Source organism: Heptranchias perlo, chromosome 27 (genome assembly GCF_035084215.1).
Source record: "Heptranchias perlo isolate sHepPer1 chromosome 27, sHepPer1.hap1, whole genome shotgun sequence".
Classification (NCBI taxonomy): Eukaryota; Metazoa; Chordata; class Chondrichthyes; order Hexanchiformes; family Hexanchidae; genus Heptranchias; species Heptranchias perlo.
In genome coordinates, this window is record NC_090351.1 from 8,340,262 (window position 1) to 8,358,132 (window position 17,871).

At 47.2% G+C, this 17,871-nt stretch overlaps 1 protein-coding gene across 3 annotated transcripts in view; it reads left to right on the forward strand.

Annotated features, from left to right (window-relative positions):
• Positions 1-516: 516 nt before the first annotated feature.
• The window catches only part of si:ch211-163l21.11 (inositol 1,4,5-triphosphate receptor associated 2), a 79,021-nt gene continuing 61,666 nt past the window's right edge, over positions 517-17,871 (forward strand). For all 3 annotated transcript variants that reach the window (XM_068007277.1, XM_068007278.1, XM_068007279.1), the window contains exons 1-4: positions 517-871; positions 8,271-8,329; positions 9,860-9,933; positions 14,696-14,745. In XM_068007277.1, the coding sequence (XP_067863378.1) occupies positions 737-871; positions 8,271-8,329; positions 9,860-9,933; positions 14,696-14,745 (318 nt within the window). In that variant the 5' untranslated portion in view covers positions 517-736. The remainder of the gene's footprint in view (positions 872-8,270; positions 8,330-9,859; positions 9,934-14,695; positions 14,746-17,871) is intronic.

Sequence of the window (17,871 nt, forward strand, 5' to 3'; positions counted from 1 at the left end):
AGTCTTGGGGAGGTGTCATGTAGCACTCTCCAGGCTCATGTTTCTATTCATATTTTCATATCTGGGTTCTTACTGCTTAACATGGCCATTCTCTCCCTCTAACTCTGACCCTTATCATCACCCACCCTCACACGCCCTCACTTCCACCCTCTCCTTCACCCTCACCCTCTCACTCTCACTCTCCCTCACATTCACAATCACCCTCACCCTCACTTTAACCCTCATTCTTACCCACACCATCACACTCACATTCTCACTCTCACTTTCACCCTCACCCTTATTCTTACCTTCACCCTCAAGCTCACCCATTCTCTCACTCTCCTATATTGAAGAGAATCTGGGCACTGCCTGATGTCCCAGTTGGTAATCGTACTGCATGATGTGGCACTGAGCCTCACAGACCAGGGAATCTCTATGTTTAATCTAATCCCAGCTTGGGCAAGGCTCTTTAATTGGACTCAGTGCCCCTGGTTTAGCATGGCAAAATTGAGCCAGGGTCATGTATTGTCTCTAGTGAGCCCAGAGTAGAGGCATCTTTACTATGCTTGACCTGAAGGTACTCTGTGTTGACACTGAGTCCCACTCACTCACGCTCCCCACTGAGAAAACCCCTAAAATCAGTTCAAAAATAAAACTTACCAAGATCTTCTCGCCAGCCCTCCTTACTGATTGTCTTAATTTCTGCTTTCTGAGGTAAAAGGTCCCATGTCTTTTGCTGACAGGATTGTGAAGGACGATGAGCTCTCCGCCGAAACTATCGTTCACCCTCCACCGCTCCCAGTCCGCCTCCTCCCTCCTTTCACTGCCTGTGGTACCCAGGGACAACTCACTGCATCTGTGGAGACAGAAGGACATTGTCCCATCCTCTGAGGTAAGAGGGGGGATGGGGGAAGTCTAGCTCAGCTCAGTCACTTACAGTTCCTGACACTCAATGTTTCGGTCGTGGGAGGTTGAAGAATGTTCTATGGATTCAGCGTCCTGTTTTAAGGTATGTGCAAGTGATTATCATGTATCATTGTAACACTCGGTGTGACTGAAAATTCATATCACCGCAACTCGGGGCCCATGAGGTCCATCACCCTGCAAGTTATAGTGAGTGGTGTCACAATACGAATGCTCCAGTACTTCCACACAATAATTAACCTGTTTAAAATAAACAGTTAATGCCTTCATTGAAATGACAGAGAAAGAACTTTGATACCAAAATGTTAAATGTTTATAGAATAACCGTGACATGGGTCACATGGTACAGGAACACCATGATGGTCACATGATACAGGAACACCATGATATGGATCACATGGTACAGGAACACTGTGACATGGGTCACATGGTACAGGACACCATGATGGTCACATGATACAGGAACACTGTGACATGGGTCACATGGTACAGGACACCATGATGGTCACATGATATAGGAACACTCTGGCACGGGTCACATGGTGAAGGACACCATGATGGTCACATGATATAGGGACACTGTGTTATGGGGTCACATGGTACAAGGACACTAAAGTGGGGTCACATGGTTCAAGGACACTGTGACATGGAGTCACATGGTACAGGAACACTGACGTGGGGTCACATGGTACAGGAACACTGTGACGTGGGGTCACATGGTACAGGAACACTGTGACGTGGGGTCACATGGCACAGGAACATCGTGACGTGGGGTCACATGGCACAGGAACACTGTGACGTGGAGTCACATGGTACAGGAACTTTGTGACGTGGGGTGATATGGTGCAAGGTCACCGCAGCACAGGGTCATGAGGATCAGGGTCACTGCAGTCTTGGGGAGGGGTCATGTTGCACTCTCCAGGCTCATTTTTCTACTCATATTTACACATCTGGGCTCTTATTGCTTAACATGGTCATTCTCTAGTTCCTTAAAACTGTATTCAACTTAACTTCTAACTCGCATGAGCTTTTTGTACGTAAATCTATTAATAACTCTGGGTTCACACATGTTCTATTGTGGTTAAACTCACTCTTATCTATGTTATCGTATATGTAATAGAATCCAGGTTATCAGTTGTCCTACTCCTAACACAAACTTACCTATATGCTATAGCTAACAAACTTATAGCTACCCTTCCTATATGTGACGGGCTCACAGCTATCCGGTATCCTATATAGAAGAAGAAGAAATTGCAATTATATAACACCTTTCACTTCCTCAGGACATCCCAAAGCGCCTCACACCCTGCAATTGCTTTTGAAGTGCAGTCACTTCTTTAGAGGACAGCACAACAACAACAACAACAACAACAACTACTACTACTACTACTCCTCACATTTATACAACACCTTTAATGTACTAAAACTTCCCAAGGCGCTTCACAGGAGCGATCATCAAACAAAATTTGACACAGAACCACATAAGGCGATATTAGACTAGGTGACCAAAAGCTCGGTCAAAGAGGTAGGTTTTAAGGAGTGTCTTAAAGGAGGAGAGAGAGGTGGAGAGGCGGAGAGGTTTAGAGAGGAATGCCAAAGCTTAGGGCCGAGGCAGCTGAAGGCACGGCTGCCAATGGTGGAGCGATTAAAATCATGGATGCGCAAGAGACCAGAATTGGAGGGGCACAGAGATTTCGGAGGGTTGTAGGGCTGGAGGAGGTTACAGAGATAGGGAGGGGCGAGGCCATGGAGGGATTTGAAAACAAGGGTGAGAATTTTAAAATCAAGGCGTTGCCGGACTGGGAGCCAATGTAGGTCAGTGAGCACAGGGGTGATGGGTGAACGAGACTTGATGCGAGTTAGGATACGGGCAGCAGAGTTTTGGATGAGCTCAAGTTTACGGAGGGCAGAGGATGGGAGTCCGGCCAGGAGAGCATTGGAATAATTAAGTCTAGAGGTAACAAAGGCATGGATGAGGCAGGGTGGACACGGGCGATGTTACGGAGGTGGAAGTGATCTTGGTGAAGGAGCGGATATGTGATCGGAAGCTCATCTCAGGGTCAAATAGGACGCCAAGTCTGTGAACGGTCTGGTTCAGCCTCAGACAGTGGCCAGGGAGAGGGATGGAGTCAGTGGCTAGGGAACGGAGTTTGTGGTGGGGACCGAAGACGATGACGTTGGTCTTCCCAATATTTAGTTGGAGGAAATTTCTGCTCATTGAGTACTGGATGTCGGACAAGCAGTGTGACAAATCAGAGACAATGCAGGGATCGAGGGAGGTGATGGTGAGGTAGAGCTGGGTGTTGTCAGCGTACGTGTGGAACCTGACATCATGTTTTCGGATGATGTCGCCGAGGGGCAGCAAATAGATGAGAAGTAAGAGTGGACCAAGGATAGATCCTTGGGGGACTCCAGAGGTAACGGTGCGGGAATGGGAAGAGAAACCATTGCAGGTGATTCTCTGGCTACGACTGGATAGATCAGAATGGAACCAGGCGAGAGCAGTCCCACCCAGCTGGACAATGGAGGAGAGGAGTTAGGGGAGGATGGTGTGGTCAACCGTGTCAAAGACTGCAGACAGGTTGAGAAGGATGAGGAGGGATAGTTTACCATGGTCACAGTCACATAGGATGTCATTTGTGACTTTGATAAGGGTCGTTTCAGTACTGTGGCAGAGGCAGAAACCTGATTGAAGGGATTCAAACACGGAGTAGCGGGAAAGATGGACATGGATTTGGGAGGCGACAACACAACTTTGGAGGTGATAGGGAGGTTGGAGATGGGGCGGTAGTTTGCAAGGACAGAGGGGTCAAGGGTGGATTTTTTGAGGAGGGGGGTGATGGCAGCAGATTTGAAGGGGAGGGGAACAGTATCTGAGGAGAGGGAACAATATCAGCAGTTTGGTGAGAATGGTGTCGATGGAGCAGGAGGTGGGCCTCATGGTCAAGATGAGCTCGGAGTGGGCATGAGGGGAGATAGGAGAGAAACTAGAGAAAGATGCGAGTTCAGGGCTAGGGCAGGGGGGAACCGTAGGGGAAGTTTGGCTTGGTGGGCTAGGGGAAGGGAGGGAAGCGGCAGAGGCAGCTGAATGGATGGTCTCAATCTTAGTGACAAAGAATTCCATGAGCTCCTCGCACTTGTTGTTGGAAGTGAAGGTGGAGGAGGCAGGGGAGATGGGTTTAAGAAGATGGTTTGTAATAGAGAAGAGAAGCCGAGGGTTATCTTTGTATTCCGGGATGATCCTGGAATAGTGAGCAGTTTTGGAAGAGGAGAGCAGGACCCGATAGTGCTTTGTGTGGTCCAGTCACATCTGGCGACGAATAGCTAAACCAGTTGTCCTGCATAAACTTTCAAATCTCTGTCCCTTGGACTTAAGGGAGCGGAGATGAGGGCCATACCAAGGGGAACAAGCAGGGTGAGAGAGAGTAATGATTTTAATGGAGACAAGGGCATCAAATGTGGAGGTGAGGGTGTCATGATGAATGGAGGGCCAAAGGCTAGACAGTTGGGCTAGACAATTCGAAAGTGCCGTTGTAAGTGACTTGGGGGAGAGTTTTTTCCAGGGGCAGATACAGAAGGAAGTGGGGTTGCGAGGGGGAAGGAGGATGTGGGTGGAGAGGGATACAAGGAAGTGATTAGAGATGGCCTTATCCGCAATTGACACGATGGGAGTAGCGAGGCCACGTGAGATGGCAAGGTCGAGGGGATGGCCATGAATGTGGGGTGGGGAGTTTATATGGAGGGAGAGATTAAGGGAGGATAGGAGGGCAGTGAACTCAGAGGAGAGAGAGCATGATGAGTTTTGATGGAGGTTGAAATCACCAAGGATGAGAAGTCGGTGCAGAGGCTGAGGGAGGAAAGCAGTGAAGATATCTCGGTGAGAAACATGGTGTGGTACTTGGGTGAGGGGTAGAGAACGAGGATTTTAAAGGACAGGTGTGAAGGGTGGAACAAGGTGAGATGTTCAAAGGAGGAGAAGGTGCCAGAAGAGTAGGAGGACAGACCAAGGTGTGATTTGGTGATAAGGGCCACACTGCCACAGCGGTGGTCTGGGAGGGGCAAGTGGTGGAAAATATAGCCAGGCGGGGAGGCTTCATTAAGGGGGCAGGTGTCATCTCCCGAGAGCCAGGTTTCTGCCAAGACTGCGATGTCAATGCAATCATCCACAATAAGCTTATGGATGGCAGGGGCCTTGTTCACAAGTGAACGTACATTCTGGAGGAGGTGCAGAGATGGGCGGTGATAGCTGATCGGCTGGTAGAGTCCACAGGGTCAGCGCTAGGAGCGGTGAGTGGGATGGGAAGGAGATTGGCAAGATTAGCCCCCAGCAGGCACGCTGGGCGGGAAGGTCGGCAAGAGATTGGAATGTGGCATTTTTGGGGTTGCTGCTCGTAAGGAGGCAGCGACGAGTGCCTCGATGGGTCCTTCAGAGGATGCCAAGCAAGGCACAGAGGGAAGCTGTAGGCTTATATAAGAGGGAGTCAAGCCTGGGATGGCTTCAGGAGAGCAGGAAGGTCTAGGAGTGCTGAAGGGTTGGACTAGGGATTTATGGGGGCAGAGTACCCGAGAGGGAAGAAATGAGAGCAGGCATGACGACAGGAGAGAGGAGCCTAGGAGGGGTAAAGAGAAAAGAAGGAAAAAAAGGGGAAATAGAAGGAATGGGCTCAGGTCCGGAGCGGCAGCCGAAACACGCACACGCATGAACACAGGGAATCTCAAGTTACATAGGCATGGTTACATAGCAAGCTTAGGATAGATATGTCCTGGTAATAAACAGGGGATAGAGGGGAGACAATAGGAGACAGTCCAATGTTAAAGTCAGAGGTCCCGTGCTGGGATAAAGTTGACGTAGAAAGGGTGGCGTCAGCTTGAAGTATCGACGCACTGATGTCCAGGTTCGGAGACAGGTGTGGAGGGTGAGTGAGTCCAGAAGCTATTTGAAGGGTAGAGTATAGAGGACGTACTGCCGGAGGTATTTCTGTGGGAATGGAGAGCCAGGAGTTGTGCAGAATCGATCGAGGTGCAGAAAAACGGTGGCAAAGTTGGAGATCACATAAGATGCAGAAGCGGCGGAGAAATGGACTTCGGTCCAGGAGAGTGAATTTCTGGCCAGGAACCACACTAGCAAAATAAAGCTGAAAGACCAGTAAGACAGTCATAAAGCTCAACAACAGCAGCGGTAGGGAATGGGCTGCAAGCTGGACAAAGTTACCTTAAAACTTAAGCAACTGAATAGAAGATCAGAATCACAGCAGCTGAGTCTCGCAGTAGCGCAGTCTTGACGGCAGAGAAATCCAGGAATTTAGAAGCCAAATTTGAGCAAAGATCCAGAGCTCACTGATGAAAACAAAGAGCAGGCCTAGTAATCCATCCCGACTTGGAAATATATCGCCGTTCCTTCATCGTCGCTGGGTCAAAATCCTGGAACTCCCTTCCTAACAGCACTGTGGGAGAACCGTCACCACACGGACTGCAGCGGTTCAAGAAGGCGGCTCACCACCACCTTCTCAAGGGCAATTAGGGATGTGCAATAAATGCTGGCCTCGCCAGCGACGCCCACATCCCATGAACGAATAAAAAAAAATCCAATCCTGGGGTTCAGATATTGCATTGGGGGGATTCATAGATAGTAATCCAATCCTGGGGTTCAGATATTGCATTGGGGGGATTTGCTGACAGTGATCCAATCCTGGGGTTCAGATATTGCATTGGGGGGATTCGCTGACAGTAATCCAATCCTGGGGTTCAGATATTGCATTGGGGGGATTCGCGGACAGTGATCCAATCCTGGGGTTCAGATATTGCATTGGGGGGATTCGCTGACAGTAATCCAATCCTGGGGTTCAGATATTGCATTGGGGGGATTCGCGGACAGTGATCCAATCCTGGGGTTCAGTTATAGCATTGGGGGGATTCGCGGACAGTGATCCAATCCTGGGGTTCAGATATTGCATTGGGGGGATTCGCGGACAGTGATCCAATCCTGGGGTTCAGATATTGCATTGGGGGGATTCGCGGACAGTGATCCAATCCTGGGGTTCAGATATTGCATTGGGGGGATTCGCGGACAGTAATCCAATCCTGGGGTTCAGATATTGCATTGGGGGGATTCGCGGACAGTAATCCAATCCTGGGGTTCAAATATTGCATTGGGGGGATTTGCGGACAGTGATCCAATCCTGGGGTTCAGATATTGCATTAGGGGGATTTGCGGACAGTGATCCAATCCTGGGGTTCAGATATTGCATTGGGGGGATTCACGGACAGTGATCCAATCCTGGGGTTCAGATATCGCATTGGGGGGATTTGCTGACAGTCATCCAATCCTGGGGTTCACATGACTGTTAGAAAGTAGTCAAGCTTCAGTATCATGATTTACAATGTCCCCGAACCCCTTGATTAAAGGAACACTGTTTTTATACAGAAAGTTCAGCATGTTGGTTTAAATAATTTTTGAAACAATGCATGTTAGCCGTGGTGTCAGAAGGTCATGGGTTCAAGCCTCACTCTAGGAGCAAACTAAGATCAAAGACTGGAAGAGTGGAGGTGGCCATGGGAGAAGCTTGGATTCGGAGCATTTCTTTTCCTCTATAGAGCCAGCTCAGTGATCCTACACTCCCAGCGGGAAGCCTCGCACGCTGGGAGACAGGGCTACCACACTGCAATTCTCCGACCCGCCTCCTGTTGAGCAGGACGTCTCACTGGGAGCCCAGGACAGCTGAATAATCCTTACATGTCTGCTCCATTCTGCAGGTTGCTAACCAGTGCACTTCACACTTTCCAGTCACTGTACAGGTGAATTGTATCAGCAGTTGAGAGAAAGAAAGAAACAACTTGCATTTATATAGCGCCTTTCATGACCTCACGATGTCCCAAAGCACTTTACTGCCAATGAAGTACTTTTGAAGTGTAGTCACTGTTGTAATGTAGGAAACGTGGCAGCCAATTTGCACACAGCAAGGCCCCACAAACAGCAATGTGATAATGACCAGATAATCTGTTTTTGTGATGTTGGTTGAGGGGCAAATATTGGCCAGGACAATGGGGAGAACTCCGCTGCTCTTCTTCAAAATAGTGCCATGGGATATTTTATGTCCACCTGAGAGGGCAGACAAGGCCTCAGTTTAACTTCTCGTCTGAAAGTCGGCACCTCCAAAAGAGCAGCATTCCCTCAGTACTGCACTGGAGGGTCAGCCTAGGTTTTTGTGCTCAAATCTCTGAAGTGGGGCTTGAACGCACAGCGTCTGACTCAGAGGCGAGAGTGCTCACACTGAGCCAAGGTTGAGTTTATACCTGCCTATTTCATGACATCAGCCACCCATGATCTTCTTCACCTCCCCTTTCAACTCTTCAATTTTCTTTTGTAGGTCATCATCGATGAGCAGCGGCCTGGAGCCGGACAGAAGGAAGGTTTTGTTCTACTCAGGTTAGAAGGAGTTTCCGCTCTGCCCTCACACATCTGAGGTAGCTGTTCGGTCCTGTGGAGAGTCAAACCCATAGTGCCCATGAGATATTTGCTGAGCAATTTTGACTTGACGAATGAATTATAAGTGCTGCGGGCACTTTAAAGAGTGAACAGGCAGTTTCATACTGGCAACAAGCAGCCAGCAGACCAGGAGCGGTGGAAGAAGAGACAGGGTTTAAGTGCTATATGCAGATTGAGGTTTAAAACCAGTACAGTACCAACAGGCCCAGGACCGGCTGCAGATAGGGGCAGGTTGTGACACAGCAAGCAAGGAAGGAACGGTGGCTTGTTTGCAATGGTCCTACTGTTGGAATTTGGCAGGACTTCAAGGTTGGGATAAGTTCCCTGCGCGAGAAAGTGAGGAAAGGAAGGAGGGAGGGAGGAGGAGGAGAGCGCGAGAGAAAGAGAGAAAGGAAGAAAGAAAGAAAGATAGATCGATAGATAGATAGATGTTCTATTCCCAGAGCCCAGAGGATGTTCTGCACCCCAGGCTGTTGTCAGTGCAGCTCTGCCTGTAGTAGGCACACAAGGGAAGCCCAGGATGATTGATTATCAAGCCTTCCCTGTGGGAAAGGGTCTGCATCGCATATCTCCCATTTCATACATCGGTGAAATGGGAAACTCAATGAGTGGGAGTAATTGTGGGAATGAACCCAGAATCCTTCATTGCACAGTGCTATGTTGGTGCTTGAAGAAGGCAACTTGCCTTGGAATTGATGTACTTCTGGTCACGTCAGGCCAGAGATTCAAACAGTCCTGCCGTGGGCCTATAACCACGAGAAACTGGGTTTTGACTTCCATAATTGTTCTCATATAGGACCATTACAGCCAGCAGAAAGAGGAGACAGTAGACGCTGTTACACTGTGACTTGGTGCAAGTCAGGGGAGAGGGACAACCAAATGATCCCTGAGTCACTCTCCTGTTTTTACATTTGAATTCTGACACTGGCCTCCGGGAGGACAATTGGATGCAAAGAGGAGGTAGTTCTGGGGGCTGATAGAATGGTGGGTCCTCACTCCTGCCAATGTACGTCGAGTTGGGTGATTTACACTGTGGAACGTCATTGACAGTTACACACTCACATTTTAATAGTCAATGGCATCACATGATATTAAAGCATCGGTTCATCCCATCAGTCTGAGCTGGATTTGGACTGTGGTTCTAGAGGTCGAACGTTAGAATGCCAATCCACATCCAACTTTCCCTCTCCCCAAGCTGCGTGCATCGTAAAGTCAGATATTGGCATCTGTCCATTGTTCTACCGCAATCTGATATAACCACTGAGTAGAATGAAAGCAAAGCTTTGAAGGATTTATTCAGCTCTACAGTTGGACTAAATAAATCCTGATTACCTAGGCTGGAATCTGTTTGAAATCCATCAGTAGCTAACCAGACACTACTGTGAATGTGTGATCAGAGTACAGTTACAGCAGAGTTGACACACGTTCTAACGTTCTAACACAGGTGAATAAAGTAGCTTTTTTTTGCAGCAAGGAAGAGCTGAAACAACAGCAGTCGGAGCTGGAAAGTCTCATCTCTGCGGCGGCTTCCACTCTCATCGCTGGTAAGATATATTCATTCTCTCAGTGTGGCCAAGGAGCGAGTTTACAATGTTTGGTGATAAAGATTTGCGTCTGCGCATCCATTGTTTGTACATCACTAACCTTGGAGTTGCAGAAACCAGAATTGTAATCCTGTGCTGGGTCATAGGGACGTAGGAATTGCTAGACGGAAAAAGACCAAGGTCCTTGTAGTTTGGCTTCTACCATCCTGCTAGTCCCGTGATACAATGATAATGGAGTTGTTGACTAATCAAAGCAATCAAACTCTATCAATTAGTTTACAACAGACCCAGACATGAGGCGAGAAAACCCCCCAGTGATGGAGAGCTTTGGGAACCATACTGTTCCACACTGAAAGCTTTTAATCGTTAGACTGCTGACAGGTCCAAGGAAACTCCTGCCTCCCTGGGCCAACCAGTTTAGTTTGTTTTCAGTTCACCCACTGCCACACAGTAAGAGTTACTCAAACATCTGCACTATTATTACTACAATATTAATCCTACAGAGTGGAAATATATGTTTTAATGAAAATTTAAAAATTGCACTTTGCCGGGGGAGATATGTCACCTGCCCAAAGCTGGCATTGAGAGGCTCAACCCATTTTCGAACTCAGGCCTCATTTGAATGTGGCTGGGAAGCAGCGGATGCTAAACAGGCAAACCACTGCAGCTCGCCAGCTGTGGAAGGACAGGAAATCGACCATAAATCGCTAATCGGGGTCCGATAAGGTCATTGGGCCCCTACTACAATTTTGACTCTGGCCTGAGGGGGGAAGGCCTGTCAGAAGAGGATCGGTAGCTGAAGAGGCCATTCAAGGTAAGTTTTTTTTACTTTCCTTTGTGGGACCAGGAGTGGCAGGGTTGCTCCTCCACCCCAGACTCCTCCCTCCCCTCTCCCCCTCCCCCCCCCCCCCCCCGGAACCCCTGTCCCCACAGTTACCTGAGTCCAGCAGCCATTTCAGGCCCACTTCTTATCTGTTCCGGCCAGTGCCATGTTAATGAGGGCCAGCAGCTAATATCACCCTGGCCTTATTCTGCATCAGGTGGGCGGGAAATTAAGTCGCCGCCATGATTTCGAAACCCGCTGCAAGTTAAAATCCACTTCTAGGTTTCCGTTGGCTGAAAAGCTGGTTTTAAAAGCTGGTTCTTCGGTAAATCAGAAGAGAGATTTCAAGGCACAAGCATGTCAATTGCTCAACACTACTTACACATTCCAAAAAGCGTCAGTAATGAACATGGGGCCGTAAATATAAGATAGTCACTAATAAATCCTGTCAGGAATTCAGGAGAAACTTCTTTACCCAGAGAGTGGTTAGAATGTGGAACTTGCTACTACAAGGAGTAGTTGGGGCGACTAGCATAGATGCATTTAAGGGGAAGCTAGATAAACATGAGGGTGAGTTAAAGTAGAGTGGGTGGAGGCTTGTGTGGAGCAAAAACACTGGCATAGACCGGTTGGGCCGAATGGCCTGTTTCTGTGCTGTAAATTCTATTTGATATGCAATATAGGCGTTTTCTGAACTAGTCATGTTCAATTCTCAGTGCCAGAAGCATCACTGGGCTGTTTAGATCCCCTCCCCACACTATGTACATCCCTTTGAGTTTGTTGAGTTGATTGGATTATGTGTAGAAGGGCTGTGATATGATTTTTTTCATTCTGATCCCTGTCCTCAACCTTTCGACCAGAACTGATTGAAGGAATCGCAGACAGCAACTGAAATAAATTCAAAAAATGTAAAATCTGATAATACCTCATGCCAAAACAAGCTCCAGTTGATGTGACAACAGCACTGAGAAATTTATTCTCCTCTTCGAATTTGCCTCAATCAGCTTCCTGGGGATAGTGATAATTCAGCCAGACTCACTCAGTAAGATTTCATGATTGCTGGACTTGGTTCTAGGGAATGAGGTGGGCCAAGTGGAGCAAGTGTCAGTGGGGGAGCATTTAGGGAGCAGCAATCATACTTTCATAAGGTTTAGAATAGCTATGGAAAAGGACACAGACCACTCTAAAGTAAAAATACTCAATTGGAGGAGGGCCAATTTCAATCGGATGAGAACAGATTTGGCCCGGGAAAATTTGAATCAACGATTGGCAGGCAAAACTGTAATTGAATAGTGGGCGGCCTTTAAAGAGATGGTTCGGGTACAGTCTAGGCACCTTCCCACGAGGCGGAAAGGTAGGGCAACTAAAGCCAGAGCTCCCTGGACGACAAAAGAGATAGACAGTGAGATGAAATGGAAAAAAGGGGTGTATGATAGATGTCAAGTTGATGACACAAGTGAGAACCAGGCAGAATAAAGAAAGTTCAGAGGGGAAGTGAAAACGGAAATAAGAGGGGCAAAGTGAGAGTTTGAGAATAGACTGGCGGCCAACATAAAAGGGAATCCAAATGTCTTCTACAGGCATGTAAACAGTAAACAGGGAGTAAGAGGAGGGTGGGGCTGATTAGGGACCATAAAGGAGATCTACTCATGGAGGCAGAGGGGATGGCTGAGGTACTAAATGAGTACTTTACATCTGTTTTTACTAAGGAAGAAGATGCTGTCAGAGTCTCAGTAAAGGAAGATATAGATGAGATACCGGATGGGCTAAAAATTGATAAAGAAGAGGTACTAGAAAGGCTACCTGTACTTAAAGTAGATAAGTCACCCGGTCCGGATGGGATGCATTCTAGGTTGCTGAGGGAAGTAAGGGTGGAAATTGCAGAGGTACTGGCATAATCTTCCAGACATCCATAGATAAAGGAGTGGTGCCAGAGGACTAGAGAATTGCAAATGTTACACCCTTGTTCAAAAAAAGGTGTAAGGATAAACCCAGCAACTACAGGCCAGTCAGTTTAACCTCAGTGGTGGGGAAACTTTTAGAAACGATAATCCGGGACTGAATTAACAGTCATTTGGACGAGTGTGGATTGATTAGGGAAAGCCAGCACGGATTTGTTAAAGGCAAATCATGTTTAACTAACCTGATAGAGTTTTATGAAGAGGTAACAGAGAGGGTAGATGAGGGCAATGTAGTTGATGTGGTGCGTTTGGACTTTCAAAAGGCGTTTGATAAAGTGCCGCATGGTAGGCTTATCATCAAGATTGCGGCCCATGGAATAAAGGAGGCAGTAGCAACATGGATACAGAATTGGCTAAGAGACAGGAAACAGAGAGTAGTGGTGAACGGTTGTTTTTTGGATTGGAGGGAGGTGTACAGTGGTGTTCCCCGGGGTCAGTGCTGGGACCACTGTTTTTCTTGATATATATTAATGACTTGGTCTTGAGTGTACAGGGCAGAATTTCAAAATTTGCAGATGACACAAAACTTGGAAGTGTGGTAAACAGTGAGGAGGATAGTGATAGACTTCAAGAGGATATAGACAGGCTGGTGACATGGGCGGACACGTGGCAGATGAAATTTAATGCAGAAAAATACAAAACGATACATTTCAGTAGGAAGAATGAGGAGAGGCAATATAAACTAGAGGGCACAACTCTAAAAGGGGTACAGGAACAGAGAGATCTGGGGGTATATGTGCACAAATCATTGAGGATGGCAGGGCAGGTTGAGAAAGCGGTTAAAAAAGCATACAGGATCCTGGGCTTTATAAATAGAGGCATAGAGTACAAAAGTATGGAAGTCATGATGAACCTTTATAAATCACTGGTTCGGCCACAACTGGAGTATTGGGTCCAGTTCTGGGCACCACACTTTAGGAAGGATGTGAAGGCCTTAGAGAGGGTGCAGAAGAGATTTACTAGAATGATTCCAGGGATGAGGGACTTCAGTTACGTGGATAGACTGGAGAAGCTGGGGTTGTTCTCCTTGAACAGAGATGGTTGCAAGGAGATTTGATAGAGGTATTCAAAATCATGAAGGGTCTAGACAGAGTTGGTAGAGAGAAACTGTTCGCATTAGCGGAAGGGTCAAGAACCAGAGGACATAGATTTAAGGTGATTGGCAAAAGAACCAAAGGTGACATGAGGAAAAACTTTTTTTACACAGCGAGTGGTTAGGATCTGGAATGCACTGCCCGAGGGGATGGTGGAGGCAGAATCAATCATGGCCTTCAAAAGGGAACTGGATAAATACTTGAAAGGAAAAAATTTGCAGGGCTACGGGGAAAGGGCAGGGAGTGGCTCTAGCTGGATTGCTCTTGCATAGAGCCGGCGTGGACTCGATGGGCCGAATCGCCTCCTTCCGTACTGTAACCTTTCTATGATTCTATGATTGTGGAGGGCTTTGCTTTATCAGTGCCTGTAGATCTGTGTGTCAGTTGCATTTACTTTCCTCTGTATAGGTGTCAGCCTGGGCTCAGTGGTAACACTCTCGTCTCTGAGTCAGAAGGTTGTGAGTTTAAGCCCCATTCCAAAGGCTTGAGCATATAATTCAGTGCAGTAGTGAGGGAGTGCTGCACTGTTGGAGGTGCCGTCTTTTGGATGAGACCCAGGCCCCATCTACTCTCTCAGGTGGACGGAAAAGATCCCCTGATACTATTCAAACAAGAGCAGGGGCGTTCTCCCCGCTGTCCTGGTCAATATATATCCCTCAACCAATAGATTACCTGGTCATTATCTCTTTGCTGTTTGTGGGACCTTGCTGTGTGGATTTGGCTGCCGCATTTCCCTACATTGCAGCAGTGACTACACTTCAAAACTACTTCATTGGCTGAGGACGTGAAAGGCACTATATAAATGCAAGTTCTTTCTTCCTCACTGACAGGAGCATCAACTACCTGAGGCTATACTCATGTCTCCTGTTTCTGTCCTTCTGCAGGTGGCCAGATGGAAATGAGGAACTTCGATCGTCAGGAAACACCGCAAGAGGTGAATGGTGATGGCGCATGGGTATGCTGGTGGTGGCAGTGAGGAGTGTGTGGGTCTACAGACTGGGTGTGTACGGTACTTGGTATATTGAGACAGGATGAAACTTGGATATATACTGACAGTGCATGGCAAGTGTGATTTGTTATCACTCAGAAGTCAGAATTTTCACTGCCTCTGGGACTTCTTATGCGAAATCGAGGTACTCAGGCTGTAAATCGCATGGTATAGGACTTTACGGAAATTGTCTCGGGATCTAATCAGTTGCCCTGCTGATGAGTGGTACATGGGTACAGACCGCTTGCTTTTCACACTGTTTTCATGTGTTGAGAACTTACCAGCCCTGGAATTTATTCTTTGGAAGAACCGTCAAATGACAGAAGCAGCCATTTTGTGAGGCACGTCACAAAACTAAATGTTGGAGCATTGTCTAGTTCACCAACACAAAGCTCCATGCAAACCTAAAGGAAACTGTCCCCTGGACAATGTCATTGAACTTTCGGCCAGGGGTGCCTTTGAACTTTGCCTCAGGTTTCAATGACTCTTCTTATCCATGCAACACCACAAGGATAAACCTCAACACCCTCAGGGGTGTTAAGAGTACTGGGGGTGGAGGAGGATGGACTAATCAATCTTCCCATTCTGGGGTCCAGGAATAGGGATTGGGAGAGGCTTGTTAATTCTCTTGCAGAGATTGGAGTGACTTTTGAAAATATACAGTTACAAAACATGTGGGGTAAAATTGGCCTCTGCCAGTGTCTCAGGGCTGGTGGCGAATGGTCAGCCGGGTTTACCCCACGTCCCATAGACTTCAATGGAAAACAAAAATCGGGCGCAATGTCAAACGGGCTTTCAGTTCGCTACGAGCCCGTTTCCCGTTACTGGAAAAAAACGATTTTACCTCCTTCTTGTAGCGAACACACAAGTGTGTTGTACATAGAGAGGTTTTCTGTAGAAAGAGGCCGGTTAATGGGCCTAAAGTTGTTAGCTCATTGGTTTCAACAGACTGCTTTGTTAAAAACATTTTCTTCATCCGTAGAACAGGATGTACAGGAATTTCAGATGTACAAATAAGGGCTGTATCTTTGAGTGGAGTGAGCAGTCTGCAGTAACTCAATGCGTGCTTGAGTCAGAATAACACAGTAATAGACACCCGGTGCTTACTATGCCTCTGATCGATGGGGTCGACGTCCAAACAAAGCATTTCACACTTTAAACAACCCTCCGACATCAGAGAACATTACACTGTGAGGACACCGGTCATCAATCATTGCTACTAAACCCATACAACCACAAGACCTATTGGGGTCGTAAATGTTCAGTGGCATACATGCTAGGAAGTACATCTGATTGCCAATGTTTCTCTTAACTCAGCCTTAAAGTTCTCTCTCTCCATCTCTTTTGGTCTCACTCTATTTTATTGTGGCCAGTACTTGTCTCAGCTTTCCTCCCTTGTTCTTTCTAAGGACCAAATATGCCATCCAGCACCCTTTTCCTCGTCCCTACATCCTGTGTCGAAAACAAGACTCATTGGACTGTTTCCTTCTCTTAACTCATTCTTACCCAGGACCTCCCTACTCAGTCCTGGGGGCCGCCCGAAGGCAGGTACGGACTCCTCTTTAACTGCTACTCCTTCTCCAGGGGTCTTCTGGCCAACACTCTCCAGCAGCAGCCAAAAGGCCCTGATGAGGAGCACAGCTGCAGAGCCCTCAGGCCTTCTCCTGTTTCTTGCCTGATTTTCTGATGCCTGGCTTGGTCAGGAGGGTAGGCCTGTGCCAGGAGTTCAGCCGGGCCATGCAAAAGGCTAGGAGCAGCAACCTGTTTTCTACACCCGTTGACCACCCAGGAGATAACCATAGGGAAACATTGCCCTCTACATACAAACTTTAATAGACTTCCCCCTCTCCTTTCTGTGCACACACACATATAATTCTGAGGTTACTCATAAGTAAAAACCAAAATATTGGGAGTTTCGACAGGGAACTATTTGAAAACCTGACGTTTCCCTACATCCCTTGCAAACTCCATGAAGACATGTAAAACAATTGTAAACAATTTTACAACACCAAGTTATAGTCCAACGATTTTATTTGAAATTTACAAGCTTTCGGAGGCTTCCTCCTTCCTCAGGTAAATGTCAGGAGGAGTTCCTGACATTTACCTGAGGAAGGAGGAAGCCTCCGAAAGCTTGTAAATTTCAAATAAAATCGTTGGACTATAACTTGGTGTTGTAAAATTGTTTACAATTGTCAACCCCAGTCCATCACCGGCATCGCCACAACATGTAAAACAATGATAGAAACAACACTTTCTTCTAAAACTTCTTGTGATTTTGTTTCTGTTAAGGAAGAAAGAACTTGTATTTATATAGCGCCTTTCATGACCCCAGGACATCCCAAAGTGCTTTACCGCCAATGACGTACTTTTAAAGTGTCTTCACTGTTGTAATGTAGGAATATGTTGCAACCATTTTAAATACAGCGAGATCCCACAGACAACAATAAAATAAATGACCAGTTCATCTGCTTTAGTGGTGTTGGTTGAGGGATAAATGTTGGCCAGGACACCAGGAGAAATCCCCTGCTCTTCTTCAAATAATGCCGTGGGATCTTTTACGTCCACCTGAGAAGACAGAGACGACCTCAGTTTAACATCTCATCTGAAAGAAGGAACCTCCGACAGTGCAGCACTCCCTCACAACTGCACTGAAGTGTCAGCCTGGATTATATACTCAAGTCTCTGTAGTGGGGGCTTGAACCCATGACCTTCTGACCTCTGGCTACCACTGAGCCACGGTTGACATCTATTGCTCCTCAAGATGAGGAATGTCAGTGTTGGGAATGTAACATGCTGATACTTATGGTGTCAGTCAACATCAAATGCTCCCAGGTCCCAATGTTCATTTTCAACAGATACCCTTCCTGGGCTAGCCAGAAATATCAACCAACAGATCGTAAGATCAGGGAGGCCATTCGGCCTAGCTTAGGTCATCCATCTAGAAAACCCTTGCGACCCCCCCATCACAGCATTCAACTTGCCCTTAAACTGCAGGATGTTTGCCTCCACTGTCCTATCTGGAAGTCCATTCCATTTGTTGATCACTCTTTGTGACAAGGTCTTCCTGACATT